The following is a 14,490-nucleotide window of genomic DNA, read 5'->3' as shown; positions in this document are numbered from 1 at the left end:
GCAGAAATTCCAAACATTTTAGTGCATAAACAGGGTATATGGAGGAGGAGGAGCACGAGGAGGAGGAGGAGGAGGTGGGGGAGGGGGAGAAAGGGAGTGAGCGAACCCGGGAAAAGAAAAGGGAGAGGGCGACATCTCTGAGCAGCATGCATCGCTGAATTATTGAGGCCAGATGTGTGCTGGAGCAAAATATAGATTTCCACTGTTGATCCCTTCTTGCTGTCAGAAAGTTTAGTTGGACACAACCAACTGCAGCAGTTGCGGTTGTTCTGCTGTTGTTTTGGGCTTTTCTCATGCTCCGCAGAGAAAAGCCGAACGTATGTGGGAGGAGCAGCCTGCAAAAGTGGAGTCTTAGCAGGATGTGTGCATCCTGACGCTCTTTAAGTCAGAACACATCTGTATGAGAAGACTTTACCAGGCAGTCAGCCTGTGTGCACAAGGTTTCTGTACAGTGACAGATGTATATATATATATCCATCTGTATATATATATATATATATATATATATGAGTGTGTGACAGATAGGGAGAATGACTGACTGTATATACACTGCACTCTGTGCACTAAGAAAAATCGCTTGGTTTATTAGCAAGATGTGGAAACTGAAAACGCACAGGTCATGACCTTTTCATTTAAGTATAGAGGGTATGCACGTGATGTCACAGCAAACTAAATCTCCATGGTTACGGCCACTGAGGGGCAAAAAGTGACAGTTGAGCATGGAGATTAGCAGCATAAGTTTGAACCATGGGCTTTAATAGCGTCTAAACTGTAAAAACTATTTTTAAAAAAAGATGAAAAGCTGTTTTGCGATTGACTGTAACAACAGGTTTGAAAAGCGGTCAGAGATATATTTTTACAAATATCTCCCACTCCCAAATAAAAGAGGAGTAGATTAATTGCTGCATTATGAAGACACACCTGGAATCCAGGCACAGAAACCTGCTGTTGTGGTTCAGATTTAGTGTCAGGTAATATTCATTTATGCTGTGTTTTTTGATGAAGTCATACCTTAAGTTACTTCTTAAGTTACGTTCTGTGGGGCTGTCAGATAGGTTTGTGGATGTTGTTGTTTCGGCGTATTTACGGCCGACAGTAACTATTTCAGTTCCAACAATAAAATAATAAACAGAATATTTGTTTATTGTCATCCTTTTATCGTCCAGTCGGAAGCTACAGTATTGTATGGCTAACGTTACATCTCTTATCATAACTGAAATGAACTTAAACTAACTGAATCTAATCCACTTTTCCAAATCCATACTAGTTTGTACAGATCATTGTCGAGTCCATTTGTCCTTCATTTTCTTTCCTTCATTAATTTTTCCAGGTCTCTCTGTATTTACTGCTACCTTTCACCATGTTTTTGCCACTCAGGGGGGCGTGGCCCCGGGCGACAGTGGAAACCCTCTACACAAGACATCTTGTGCCTGGCACTAGAACACGTGAAGGTATTTCTTCTTAAGTGGTGGATTTATCAAAAAGGCCAACAGGGTAGATATCAGAATAAAGTTATTATTCTGAGCACAGTAATTTTTAGTCTACAACACGCGTGGAGGGGATGTTTGAAGCCACTGGCAGCAGGATTTAAAAAGGTCCAACTGTGAAACACCACAGTGGTAGCAATGAAAAAAAAAAAACGCTGTGGCAGACAGCAATGCAACACTCGATGCTTTAAAACACATCGAAGTTGACTGTGACTGTATAAATTCTCCACAAACAAAAACTTTACACACATATTATGGCCAAAACTGTACCCGTACCCGAGCGTGCATTGCAATTTCAAAATTGAAGTGTTGAAAAGAAACATTTTTAAAAGAAGATAGATGTAAGTGCTGAGGAAGGACAAAGGGAAGTGGGTTGAAACCGAAAGGAGTGAAGAAGAAAGAGAGTGGCAGTGCGCGAGGAGAGAGACGGTCTCTGATGTAAGCCATGTTCTCGCCGCCATTCACAACCATCCTGTCGCCTTTATGAATAAGTTAGACGCCAAATGTTGCTTCCCTCACATGTCCGTGGATGCGCGCGCACACACACACACACACTCCTTCACTCTCAAGACAATGGGATGAGACCCTGACCCACAAAACAGCATTTCAAAACACAAATGAACTCTATTACCTTTGTTATTTTTGATTCTGCTGCAGTGTGTTGTGCAGAAACATAGACACACACATATACACACACACACACATGTACACTCCCTCCTGAAGCAGAGCCAGTAAGAGGTGCTTGATAATGTCTGACAGAGTGACAGGAGTACAGAGAAGAAAAGTGAAGTTTCCCTGACAGTTTTTCCTACCCACAGGGCACCCACGTCGCCCTGTTACACTTCGGACCACTCTCATGCATAAGGTGTGTGCGTGTCTGTGTGTGTGCGTGCGTGTGTGTGAGAGACACTGATCCCTGCACAGACAGAAAAGAGTGGGCGAGAGCGAGGTAATGATCTATGAGCTCAGCAAAAAGGTGGCTGCACGTAGAAATGGTGATGCGGATGCGCGTCTTTGGATTAATGTGAAAATTGTGCACGGGCGCTTGTGTGCATAATTGTGCGTGGATGCGATCTGCACGAACAAGAGCATCATCAACCGAAAGAGATGGGGGGGGGGGGGGGGGGTGACAACACAAGTGAACAGATAGGAGGAAGGTCGCGTGATGATCTTTGAGGAAAAAATTTGAATAATTCCGATGGCACTCCAGCACAGACGCACGCTGCTACAGCCTGCAGTGATGCTCAGCACTTCACTCCTCATTAAACTTATGACTTTGATTTCTTCTTGTTTAACTTTGAAAAATGAAAACATTTACAGCCAGTCTGTCAGCCTGTATTTATTCACACACTCAGAGGATAATGATCCAGGCTGATTGACAGCGTGTGCTGACAAAAGGGCCTTCCAGTCAAGGTTGAACGCGAACGTCACATACAGCCAACAGTTTCACCTCTGTACGTACATCTTAACATTACAATGAACGCAAAAACAACACCCACATGTGTGCAATTAATATAAAGTTTTCAACAATCTACCACATCATGTCCACAATGTTTAATCCTTGCGAACGCGCCGAAAGCGTGAATACTTTCTAAGAGGGTAACCTGCAAGGCCACTTCTTGGCTGGGAGCAGTTGCCAGGGAACCAGCAAGGATCTGAGGCGCTACCTGTCCCTGCAAAGAAGTATTTTGGCAGACAAGCGAAGTCCTTTTAGGCTTTTAGGCTTGCTACTTGGCAGCCATCTTGTTGCTGCTCTCAAGCTGTTATTCGGGGTTAAAAAAGACCGGGGCCCCCATCTAACATAAGGGGAGACGGTCATTGCTGAGAATTGAAACTTTAGTTTGACCCAAACAAAAGTTTAAATGCCATGCCTTTATGCTATGCTAAACACCTGCGGTCTCCATTTAAGTGAACAAACTTATTTCTTAAAACTCCAACTTCTCCAAGTCTTTGCTCGCCTCAGACTCTTTGCTGCGTCTTTGAGCAAAGAAATAAAATATGCTGCTGTAAACACATACTCTGTATTACACCAAGACTTGCCAGGCTATGCTTTCTAAGGAGATATATGACCATCTAACCTCACCCGGGCCCCCCGTGTACTAGACCGCCAACTCTGCCTACTCTGCTGGGCCCCTCACAGGCTCAGAGTCAAACTTGCGGGAGGCAGGGTGATAAATCAGACGTCCCGAGATGTTGTCTTAGGGCTCTTATCCTTTACCCCCAGGTAGAGAGGCGAGTGTAAACCGCAGTAAACATATCACTTTGGCCATTGGCCCATGGCTCTGCTGCTGACCTGCGGGTTAATAGAAATGTTGTCGAGCTTTAATATCCAGTCAGCCACGTAGAAAAACAGGAGCGAGGAGAAGAGAAGAGAAGAGAAGAGAAGAGAAGAGAAGAGAAGAGAAGAGAAGAGAAGAGAAGAGAAGAGAAGAGAAGAGAAGAGAAGAGAAGAGAAGAGAAGAGAAGAGAAGAATGAAGGCCATGAGGGGCAGAAACAAAAATCAAGTAAGCATCAAAACAAGGTTGCCAAGTACTGTATTGTGTACATGAATCAAAGTATCACCTTCAGTGGGCTATTAAAGCGATACCTTTCCTTACCTTTCTGGCACGTTGCACAGCACTTAGTAAAAATGTGAACATGAACAACTCCCTCCGAAGGCCCACCGCTTCCCCCCAGCGCGACCTTTGACGCTGCCCTCCTCCCCTGACGCATGCGGTGGGTAATTGAAGGTAGAGGAGTGGTAACAAATGAAAACAGTGATTAAATTAAATTCAATTCCATACGTGGTGGCTATTAAATAAAATGCCCCCAAATGCCCCCGTAACATTCGGTTACGCTGGCTCTCTGACCAACCACCATTAACGTTATTATCCTAATTACAGCATTTCAGCGACTGTTTGTTTACAGTCGAAGCAGAACTCACATAGTTCCTTGCTAAACTGCCGCAATGTAACATCTCACCTCACCAGACGTCAGTCGTTAAATTAGGAGGAGGCTGCAGTTGTTTTGTTTGCCTGTACCTGACAGCTATCAGTAGTTAACCGTAGCCCCCTTTCAGACCATTAGCTTCAACATTATTATTTTTCTTTTAACTTTATATAGTCACAAATGAATGCGCCCCATCTCTGCCAGAGAGGTGACAGCGGTATCAACTAGAAAGGACGGAGCCAGGAAGCTTGGCAAATCATTTTATTTGGTCAGACTTTTATCAGAAATATATGAGAATTTAATATTGATGAGCTTCGACACCCGGTGGACTTCTTTTCCATTTTAGTGCGACATACGCTCATTAGGGGCAGATTACAAAAGAAAAGTGTATATACCAGAAAGGTAAGAACTGCTTTAATGGCTGAAATGCTACACAACGGACACCGATAAACTGAAAAAGATACAAGAGCAAGAAGGGATAATTAAAGCACCGCATGCACTAAAAGTTTTATCAGAACGGCCGGGATCAAAGGGACTGACGGAGATGAACAGAGACAGACACAAAGAGAGGGAGGGAAGAAGGAGACAAAAAGGATGAGAGTGAACACGGAAAGGAATCAGCCATTGCTTCTTTACATCTTTACTGCTGTGAAACTTAATTGATAGCATTCTCCCTCCTTCTGTCTGTCTGTCTAGGATCGAGTTTAGAGGTGAGAAACATAAAGAGATTAAAACGTTGTAGCAACTTTTCTTTCTCTCTTATTATGATTAAAAGTGCACCAAACGTCCCCACAGAAACACCGGTTTCATTTTGAATTCGTTTAACGGTGTCTTAAAAATCGCTGCAGGTGTTAAGTTCAAGTTGTTTTATGTAAAAAAAAAAAAAAAAGATTTACTTAAGTCTTGCTCCTGCTTTGGTTCAGCTACTCGGCTGAAACCCCAATGACTGGTTGTTTTGTGAGGAACTGGTTGCATTTACTGGGTCTGTTACTGGTTTACAAAGTAATATTATTCATTAGGCAGACTGACAAATGAATAATATCAGTCAGCATCTTCTACAGTGATGCCATTTGAGCTGCACTGTAGGAATAAAAAACAATAATATTGAAAACGTGTATATGTGTGTGTGTGTGCGTATTGTAAAAAAAAAAAAATCAGTAGGCTTGTGTGGGCGTGTACTGCGTGTGCACAATTATGAATACTTTATACGTACATACATGCACTAAAAAAAAGTAATAATAATAAAGCAAGGAGGTAAAGAGTAGGAGGATCATCATGGGTGTCCGACTGTAGGAGGTGAAAGATTATCACCATCTCTAACTTAATGCTTCAGTCTCCTCTTATCACTGTCTCCCCTCCCCCCCTCGTACTCCTCCTTTGCCTCAGAGCCAACAATAAATTATGGATGCTTATTAGAAAAGGGCAATATTCAGCATCCAAAATAAACTCAGCAGCAAGAGGCATAAAAGAGACACAAACAAAAAGTGCTGATGTGGGGAGTGGAAGAGTTAAAGTCACAGGGGAACCAGTGGCCAGGCCTGTTAAACCTGGAATGATTTTTTTTTTTCTAGGTCACTGGCATTCAACCCATGCGCCACGGCAAGATAATACACTACAGCAAGGGGCGAAGGAGGGATTCAGATCTATAGCAGCCATCACAAGTAACAGATGTATTAGTAAAAAGTAAAAAAAAGAAAAGAAAAATCTGATCAATACAGTAAAAACGTAAAAAAACAAAAAAAAGAGTATATCACTCAGCCATAAACTGCTGGTTAGGTAGTATTAGTTTAGTTAATACAAATATGTCGTCTTTGTCCTTATTTAACTGAATTTTTTTTTTTTTTTAATTATTTCTTTACAAAGATTTAAATTGTGAAGTTTCACATGGATCACATTTTCACTTCAACACATTAAACTCTTGAGTAAATGCTCCACTTATCTGAGCGGAGTTTCAGATTGAGACACTTTGCAAATAAAAAAAAAAAAGGAGAAATGTTTTCCAAGCCTTTCATTCCTCCTTCGGCGACATCTTCAAAGTGATGTTAAATCTGCGCACAGTTTAGGCACAGTAAACTTTCCCACTGTCTGCATCTCGCGTGGCACTTTGTTCTATGGCCGGTGGCGAGGCCTCGTGTCTCCCGCCGCTGCGAGGCCAATGCTCAAATCTAAAAAAAGAGCACTGTAAAGCGCAGCGATTGATTTAAGTTCATTAAATTTCCTGTTAACAAGAGCATAATGAAGCATCGTATTGCAGGCTAATGCAGTTTGGATTCCATCTACAGCACCGCCTAATGGCTTTTGTGTGACTTTGTCAAGCAATCAATGGTTTTGTGTCTCTTTGAACTCTGTTGCTTCACACAGCGTGATGTAAAGCGGTGCCACAAAGACGGAGAGACGCTTCTTTCTCCGGGTGCATTCTGTCCGCGTCGAAAACAAAATTTTTTGAACCTCCCCTAATCCTTGAGTGTGCCGAGGGTTGGCACGCGTGAGTGCCACATCATGCTTGTAATGCCCTTGGATTACAGTTCGCCCACATTAAATGAAACTTGAAATTCGCCGCGTGCTGTATGCTGCACGCATAGAGGGACGTTTGTGATCAGTGCACGGAAAAATGCTCGACCCCCTCGAGGGGAAGCAGAGTGGCAGTGAGGAGGGGACTCCAATATACAAGTCGTACTATATAGATGATCTTATCAGACCTACATAAGAAAGCTGTGACAAAGCATATGGTGTGCAGATTTTCCCTTTCCCTTCGATATCACCTCTCCTTGGTGTCTGTTCAATTGCGATATTACAGACAGGTGCTACAAGCTTTCTGACAGCCTATCAGAATTCATACAAGTGCAATCAATACTACACTGCTGCAAGAGAAACACTGACTGATCCACAAGTCCCTGCTGAGGCAGCAAACTGTTGCAGTGGGAGAAGACGTGAGTCTGCTGCTGCACAAACACGTCCCACGCTTGCGCACACCTCGCGCAGGCCCATGGGTTCACACAGCCTGTGGATCTGCGCGATCACCTGCACGCGCGGAGCCGACGAAAACACACACACATCCAAATGCACCCCGGAGGAGGCTACAGTAAATGAACCTCGCAGCCGTCCAAAGCGCTGACATCAATCAGGCACGCTCTCACCGTTCGGCTCCCGACGGACAGTAAGTCGCATCTGTCTGCTTGAGCAAGTGCTAAACAATTCCAAAGTGACGGAAACCATTTTATGCGTATCTGCATGTGGAGCGCGCCAAAGTCGTTGGCGCTCTTCCCTGATCTTCCCTGCTTGTGTTGTTCACCGCAATTGTGCAAATTGTGAGGCTGCTTGCTCCGTCGGAACGACTCTTTCCACTGACGACGGTTTACTTACATGAAACAGCTCTCGCGCGCGGATACGCAGCTGAGCACCGCCTCACCATCCACTCGGGAGTGCGGGCGGGCTTGTGAATGCGGGCCAGTCTAATTCCCACAACCCCCTTGGGGAGTTTTCGTCCATCAGCGGTAAATGAAAGACTTCTGTTTTATGTAAGCAAAATCACACCATAACACTATAAAAACGAGTAAAACACACTGATGAAAAAAAAAGCAGTCCCTACGCACTCTGGCACTGTCCGCATATCTGCTTCGACCCACTGCGTATTTGTGGCAGGGCCCATGGGGCACAGGTGCACACATGTTTCGTGGCATTCAGTTTATCGCCCTGAAGAGTACCCCAAAACTATTTTAAAAGGCCATAATGAAAAAACAAAGGGATGAGAGACTGCTACGGCACAGCGTTGCAATGGAGTCACTTGATGTGGAGATCAAACTAAATGAAAGCTGACACCGAAAGCAAGCTGCAAAGTCTGGATACTGTATATTTTAAACTCAGAGCATGTTCAAATTAGGAAAGCTTTGCACGTTCATTGATCCGAGAGAGCTGCATATACTGTATGTGTCAACTGAAAGGCACAAAATCGGTCATATTATGCACACATTTGACGTTTTCTATGAAAGGAGAACAAAATAACTTCAGCTAAGTACATACAATACAAGCACGGTATATGTCATAGTCTGAGAAAAGATCTGAGCATTGCTCATGTAAGCTGGCTACAGCTCACACCACTATTGACATGTCAGCATCAGTGTGTAGCATCAGAGTGGTACAAGCCTGATTAGTTAGCAGCTACTTTTACACGGGCCTGTGTGCTTCAGCAAATGACAGACTGTCAGCATTTCTTAGTGTGACGGCGGGCTGCCGGATCGCTTATGACAACCGCACTCTGTGCAGCTATGACTAAACAGACCTTGTTTTCTGTGGCTGCCACATGCCTTCAAATGTCAAAATCAAAGTATCAAAGCTGACAGATCGGTTTGTGTGTTTGTCTTGCCCGAAGGGACGGGAGGATGCGTATCTGGCCGGGCGCCGGTAGCTGAAGAAACCGAGCCGCTGCAGCACAGCGAGACCGCAGTCTTCGGAGGGGACAAATCTCGGCCTCATCCTCAAAAGCACTGAGCGACTGGCCTGTTTAACCTGACAGAGGCGAGTCACGTCTCACACAGCTCCACCACTCGTACCTTCTTGTTCGAAACCGATGCGTTTCAGTGTGTGTGTGTGTGTGCGCGCGGCTGATCAGTATGCGCTGGACACAGTGGTGACTTAAATTCTGGCCAAACTATGATCTTTGTTCGGTTCTAATTACAAAGCACACGCAGCTCTGATCGCGCGTTATTAGAAAGCAGTGATGTAATTCAGGCTGCTTCTCGCCACACGCTGACCATAAAAAATAAATAACATTTTATTGCTGTCTAAAAATGGAATTAAATTAGATTTACAGTAGGTGGGTTTCCCCTCCGCTATTGTTGGATGTTTTCCCAGCCTTCCTCTCTCTTGTGACTTCTAAGAAGTGGCTAATATCTCCCTTTCAAGATAATTTGCTGTCCATCTCCCTGAAGCTATTCTGGCAGTGGTTTAAAAGCCAGTTATTACACCGCCTTCTGTGAGCGCGTTGAGCTGAGAAGCAGAGAAGGCCAGTGTGAGCCACAGAGAAGCCATTAGTTAAGTTCATAGTTTAATAAGTGAACTAATTCTCATCATGGCCGATGATGGAGCTAAATCAGTCCGCTCTAATAAAGTAGCCCAAGTATTGGTGTGGCTGTAGGATAAATATCAAGTCCTTACCGTAAACTCCTTGGCCCCAGGCAAGAGGAGAAAGACTAGAAAATAACAAAATCCAGAAAAGCTCCATGTTCAGCTCAATTCCTTCATAACCTGCATGAGAGAGAGAGACAGAGAGGCAGATGAAAACAGAGGCATGGAGGGGAACAGCTGAGCAATTATCATGAAAAAAAAAATGTAGAAGGGGTACTTAAAATTGTTTTCTCCCGTTCGAAATGTCTCCTCCAACCCTCTAAGCCATGAAAATAATATTACAGAGTAATTTAGCCTCCTCCGCACAGCCAACATCGCTTCATTCAACTTAAAGGGTGGGTAATTCAATGAGGATTCGCGGATTATAGAAAGCTTACAAGCGATGCTTTGTGTTAGAGGATTGGATATTGACAGGATTGTGGATGTCTGCCGTTTAGCGTGACTAAACTTCCCCCGTTCTCTCCTGGCCGCGGCACGGGGGTGGGCAGGTGTAGCCAGGACAGCAGCAAAGTGAGGATTAGATTGCAGTATTCATGGAGGATTATCTACAACAGGTGAGGTCATGCACTTTAGACGCCAAACTCCCAAACATACAGGCTTTTCTTCAGGTCAATAGAATCATTTCTACAGTGTTTCTGCTGGAGGTGATAGATGGACTGCCAAGGGGGGAAGAAAACACACTATCATTCTTATTTAACACATCAAAGACTTTTTTTTGCACACATATATATAAATGTTCTGTCACCATTGTCACCATTATGTCTTCAGTAGAAAACTGAGAGGTGTCAGGGGATAGTGGACTCTTCATGGGTGACTACAGCGACCGAACATGAGGGTTTGTGTGATCTCTAAGTCGGCTCCATTGACAGGTTGCGTTATGAAGTGCGCTGTGATCAAAGTTTTATTTGGGTGGATGTGATGCTTGCGAGTTAATTCGCTGCATTAAAGCTCACACTGGCAGTGAGTACATCATTACACTGAGCGCATAAATAAAAATATGCTGCAAATAAAAAGGGTAATCCTAACATGCAAGTGCATTTTACCAGTAAGGGGTATTACAGCTGTAGGATGGACGGTCAACTCTGATAGCTACTGTTAAAATACAGCCAGGTTTAAGGATGTGCATTTGATTTAAACATATATATATAGAGAGAAAATGTAGTCTATTGTAAAGTAAATAGTTAAATCATATCACTGTGACAGAAATAAAAACTGTGGTGTCTGTGTAATCACTGTCGCGTACCTTATCTCCGCGGTGCCGCCCTTTGGGTCAGTCTGACACCCTGCGCTGCGCGCACTCCTCCCGGCTCTGCAACGAGGATTCCTCCGCTCTCCGTTAGACCAAGGCGCCTCCGTACCTCTCCGCAGAACCGGTTGAAAAGTTATATATCCTCCTCCGCTGGGCGTCCAAAAAAGAGCTTTAAAATTCCTGGAATATACTGTGGAGTTTGCCGTGCTCTCAGACCTCTGAAATGATCTCCTCGGCGTGCTAAACTTTTATTTTACGCACAGAGAATCGGCCGGCGGAATCTCTGCGCAGGTCGGTTCCACAGAGTCCGTCTTTCCAAAGATGAAAAAGACAAACCACTTTCCGTTTGGGAAAAAAAAGTCAAGCAAGGCTAGTTAGGGAAAATCCTACACACCAGACTCCCTTTTTGTAGATTTTTTTTTTTTTTTTTTTTTTTTTTACTCTGAAAGGCGTGGTTGAAACGGCTTTACTGTCCCTCCCTGTATGCTTCTGGCCGGTGACAGTCTAGTGCAGCCCCTCTAACAATCATGCGCTCTGAAAATGAGCTCCCCTCCGCTCGTTCAATCAGCGCTGTGTCTGTGGACTCAAGTGAAGCTGGCCAAGTGGAATATGTGCGCAGACTGAGAACGACCGCCCCTGTCTGTGAAGCGAGAGGGAGGGATGGAGGGATGGAGAGAGGGAGGGCGGGGAGGACAGAGGCTCACACATAGATGCGCTCGAGCCACACTGAACAGGTTGTCAAAAGAACACCATACCCTCCCTCTGTTTTTCTACTCCTCTTTCATTCGCCGTAAAATAGGTTTTCATACCTTGTGTGGGCACCACATCCTTAAACAGCCGAGGGGGCATCAATGGTTTTCGTGTTTTTCTCTCTTGTCGACTCTTTGGAGGAGTTCGCCAGCTGCGGTGCCACCAATCGCCGATGCCAATTAGAGGTGAAAGGCACTCCGAAAGTTTTCTTTCTTTTTTTTTAATGGAGGACCCGTTTACACCAGCAGTGCTCTGCGTGGACCAATTATTTATGACAGCAAAAACAAGCCGACTGTTGAACAACCCACCCAACCCCATGCGCATCGAGAGATTCCCACTGCCTCCCTCTTTATATCTTTCCGATTGTCCACTCAAAAGCAGAGTTGTTCTTGCAGGTTCCCAGCGAGGCCACGGGAGGGCGTGTTTCAGCTCCTCGCTGCAGTGAGGGACGTGTGTGCGTGTTGGTGTGTGAGCGTGACCGCGGCGAGGATGTGTGCATGCCTTTGTTGTAATAGGGTCTGAAATCAGCATCCTGAAGGGCCCTTGTATTTCCGGCCTCCCCGCGGAGGATGTTGGTTTATCATTAGCGGCGCCTCCGTGTGCAGCTGGATAAAATGGAAGAGACACTTAAAATATCAAACAGTCTGCTTATCAGAGACAAACAGCAATCTGTCACTGAAACAAAGCAACAGAGGTTTAATTTCAGCAACTTCATACAACGGCACGGTAACGTTTTTTTTCCTAATACTGAAGCAAAAAAATAAACTCTAATCTCTTGGTGGTCATACAACATTCCATCAGAAGCAATTAAAACACGGCCAGTGTAGCGGTGCAGTCTTCATGTGAGCCTGTGAATGTGCTTTAGCCCTTGACGGATGGATGATTTTCTTGATGTGACTAGCTCTGCTATAGCCTAATGAATGTGTGACAAAGAAACAGATCCGCACTTTGACCTTGAAGATTCATTGTAAAAGAATATCTGTTCGGGTAATCTTTTCTTTAGTCTGCTTTTAAAGACAGAGTGGGCGGATTTTGCAGTTTCAGGATATTGGTTGTGTCGGAGCGTATTTACTGCAGATGCTTAAACAGAATTCCGCCGTATACCTTTCACAGCATAATCTCAGCCTATGATGCAACACGAGTAACCCACTGATCTCCGCGAGCATCCGAGTGCAGTGTAAAGCAAAGGGACAGTACTGTTAGGGGAAATCCTTTTATCAAGAATGACAGAGTCAATTCAAAGTTTTACCCGCAGCAAGGAGCCGATACATACGCTACAGCAGGCGCAGAATCGACCGACGATGGTGAGGTTGCATTCACTTACACACAGTAGACACTGTCCTAGTGGAGACAACCTTGTTAGAGGGACAGGCTGTCGGCCTCATTAGAATTCACCAAGTCATAACAAAGGAGCTGCAGGTTGGATACCTCCATGCCCTGTCTGTGGAGCCTTTCTCCGACTATTTGGTGAAGAGGGTAAGAGAGAATATCTTGTGTAATGGTTTAACCTCTGTATTTTTCCAACACATATTTATAATGTCAAGTGCAAGAAGATTTTGTGCTGCACCATTTCTAATCTGAGTTTGATTTCCTAATGTTCTGCACGAATCGTCACAGCCTGTAATCACGTTCTGCATGGCGACTCTCTTGTACATAATTAAGTGCGACTTGATGACCGGCTGGTTCACAATATTATGCTCAAAGGCACATCGGAAGCCGAGGCAGCGAAGTGCATTTCTCATTCTGTTTAGGTGCCCACATCTCCCCAGGTTATCTGGAGTCAGAACCAGCAACCCTCCAGTCAAAAGTCCATCTGTTCAGTTCGCAGTCTTTCTGAGCGTTTGCTGTTAAGCTTCAAAGTGGTCTCTGTTACTGTACTCTGAATGCCTTCTACAAGGCGAATAATCTACACAGTATTCATTAATTCCACATAACACTCTCAAACATGTTTTCTACCAAATAATCTCTATTGCATCAGTGCACCAACCAACCAAAAGTCTTCCACAGTTGTATGGTGACAAAATTCCAAAAATGGAATTTTAAGTTCTCTGTGCTTGCAGGCTTCTAGGTCGTTAAACCGGGAGTCTTCATGCTGATTTTGGCAGCACAAAAGAAAAAATCTAGTATGCTGGTCATTCAACTGAATCATAATGATCGTTGGGGGGAATGGGGTTGAGTTTTTTTTTTTTTTTTTTTTTCGGAAGAGTAAATTTAAATCTGATCATTCTGTGCCAAACATGGCAGCAACATTTGTACAGTCCTTTCTGGGAAATGGTACACCATTAACATTTGGGGGGTTTTCATCTGACATTCCTTAACAGAATCAAGACACTCGGTAATTACTTATCACTCTCGGTTCAAATGAATCTTTTATTCAGAGTAAACAAAACCATGGGATCTGGCTCAAGTATCTGTCTCTTTCTTTCCTTCCGTTCCTTTCTGCCCCTCATCTTGGGCTACAGCCAGCAGTCTTGGCATGTCTTCCTGAGAGTACATCATTGCTGCTTAAGGCGATGAATCTCAAAAGGCAACATGTTGTAGTAACAACCTTGGGTGGGAGCCATGCAGAAACACACACACATGTGCATTCATGACTTAGATTAATTAACTGGAGACGCATTCTAAGCTTAACCCTTAAGCCTCTCCTTCAAACACGGCTTCACCCTCAAATTCAAAGATTTATACAACTTGATGTACGTCTCTATAAGGAAGAAACAGACCTAATAAGGCGACTTTTAAAAGATCTAGGTTCTCACAAGATGAGCAATTCCTACACCGCACACACACGTTCCTCTCGCTACATGAAACTCTGCAGATGGATTCTGAGTGAAGCAATAATTGCAAGGGGTGTAATGAGCCAACAAAGAAGTGAACGCAGACAATGGCAAAATGCCATACACACACAAATTTGACAACTGCATGTTCTTCCAGATGCGTTCAGGAGACCTTTT

General features: G+C 44.2%; 1 protein-coding gene across 2 annotated transcripts in view; it reads right to left on the bottom strand.

The window, feature by feature from the left end:
• The window catches only part of LOC125005394 (MAM domain-containing glycosylphosphatidylinositol anchor protein 1), a 163,056-nt gene extending 151,185 nt beyond the window's left edge, over window positions 1–11,871 (bottom strand). The window contains exons 1-2 of one of the 2 annotated variants that reach the window (XM_047580729.1): window positions 10,784–11,871; window positions 9,571–9,660 (exon numbers count right to left, since the gene is read on the bottom strand). In XM_047580729.1, the coding sequence (XP_047436685.1) occupies window positions 9,571–9,637 (67 nt within the window). In that variant the 5' untranslated portion in view covers window positions 9,638–9,660; window positions 10,784–11,871. The remainder of the gene's footprint in view (window positions 1–9,570; window positions 9,661–10,783) is intronic. The other variant, XM_047580731.1, reaches the window with a different exon arrangement.
• Between the last annotated feature and the right edge of the window lie 2,619 nt (window positions 11,872–14,490).

This window comes from Mugil cephalus, chromosome 3, assembly GCF_022458985.1.
Source record: "Mugil cephalus isolate CIBA_MC_2020 chromosome 3, CIBA_Mcephalus_1.1, whole genome shotgun sequence".
Lineage (NCBI taxonomy): Eukaryota > Metazoa > Chordata > Actinopteri > Mugiliformes > Mugilidae > Mugil > Mugil cephalus.
This window is presented reverse-complemented; position numbering and strand designations above follow the sequence as displayed.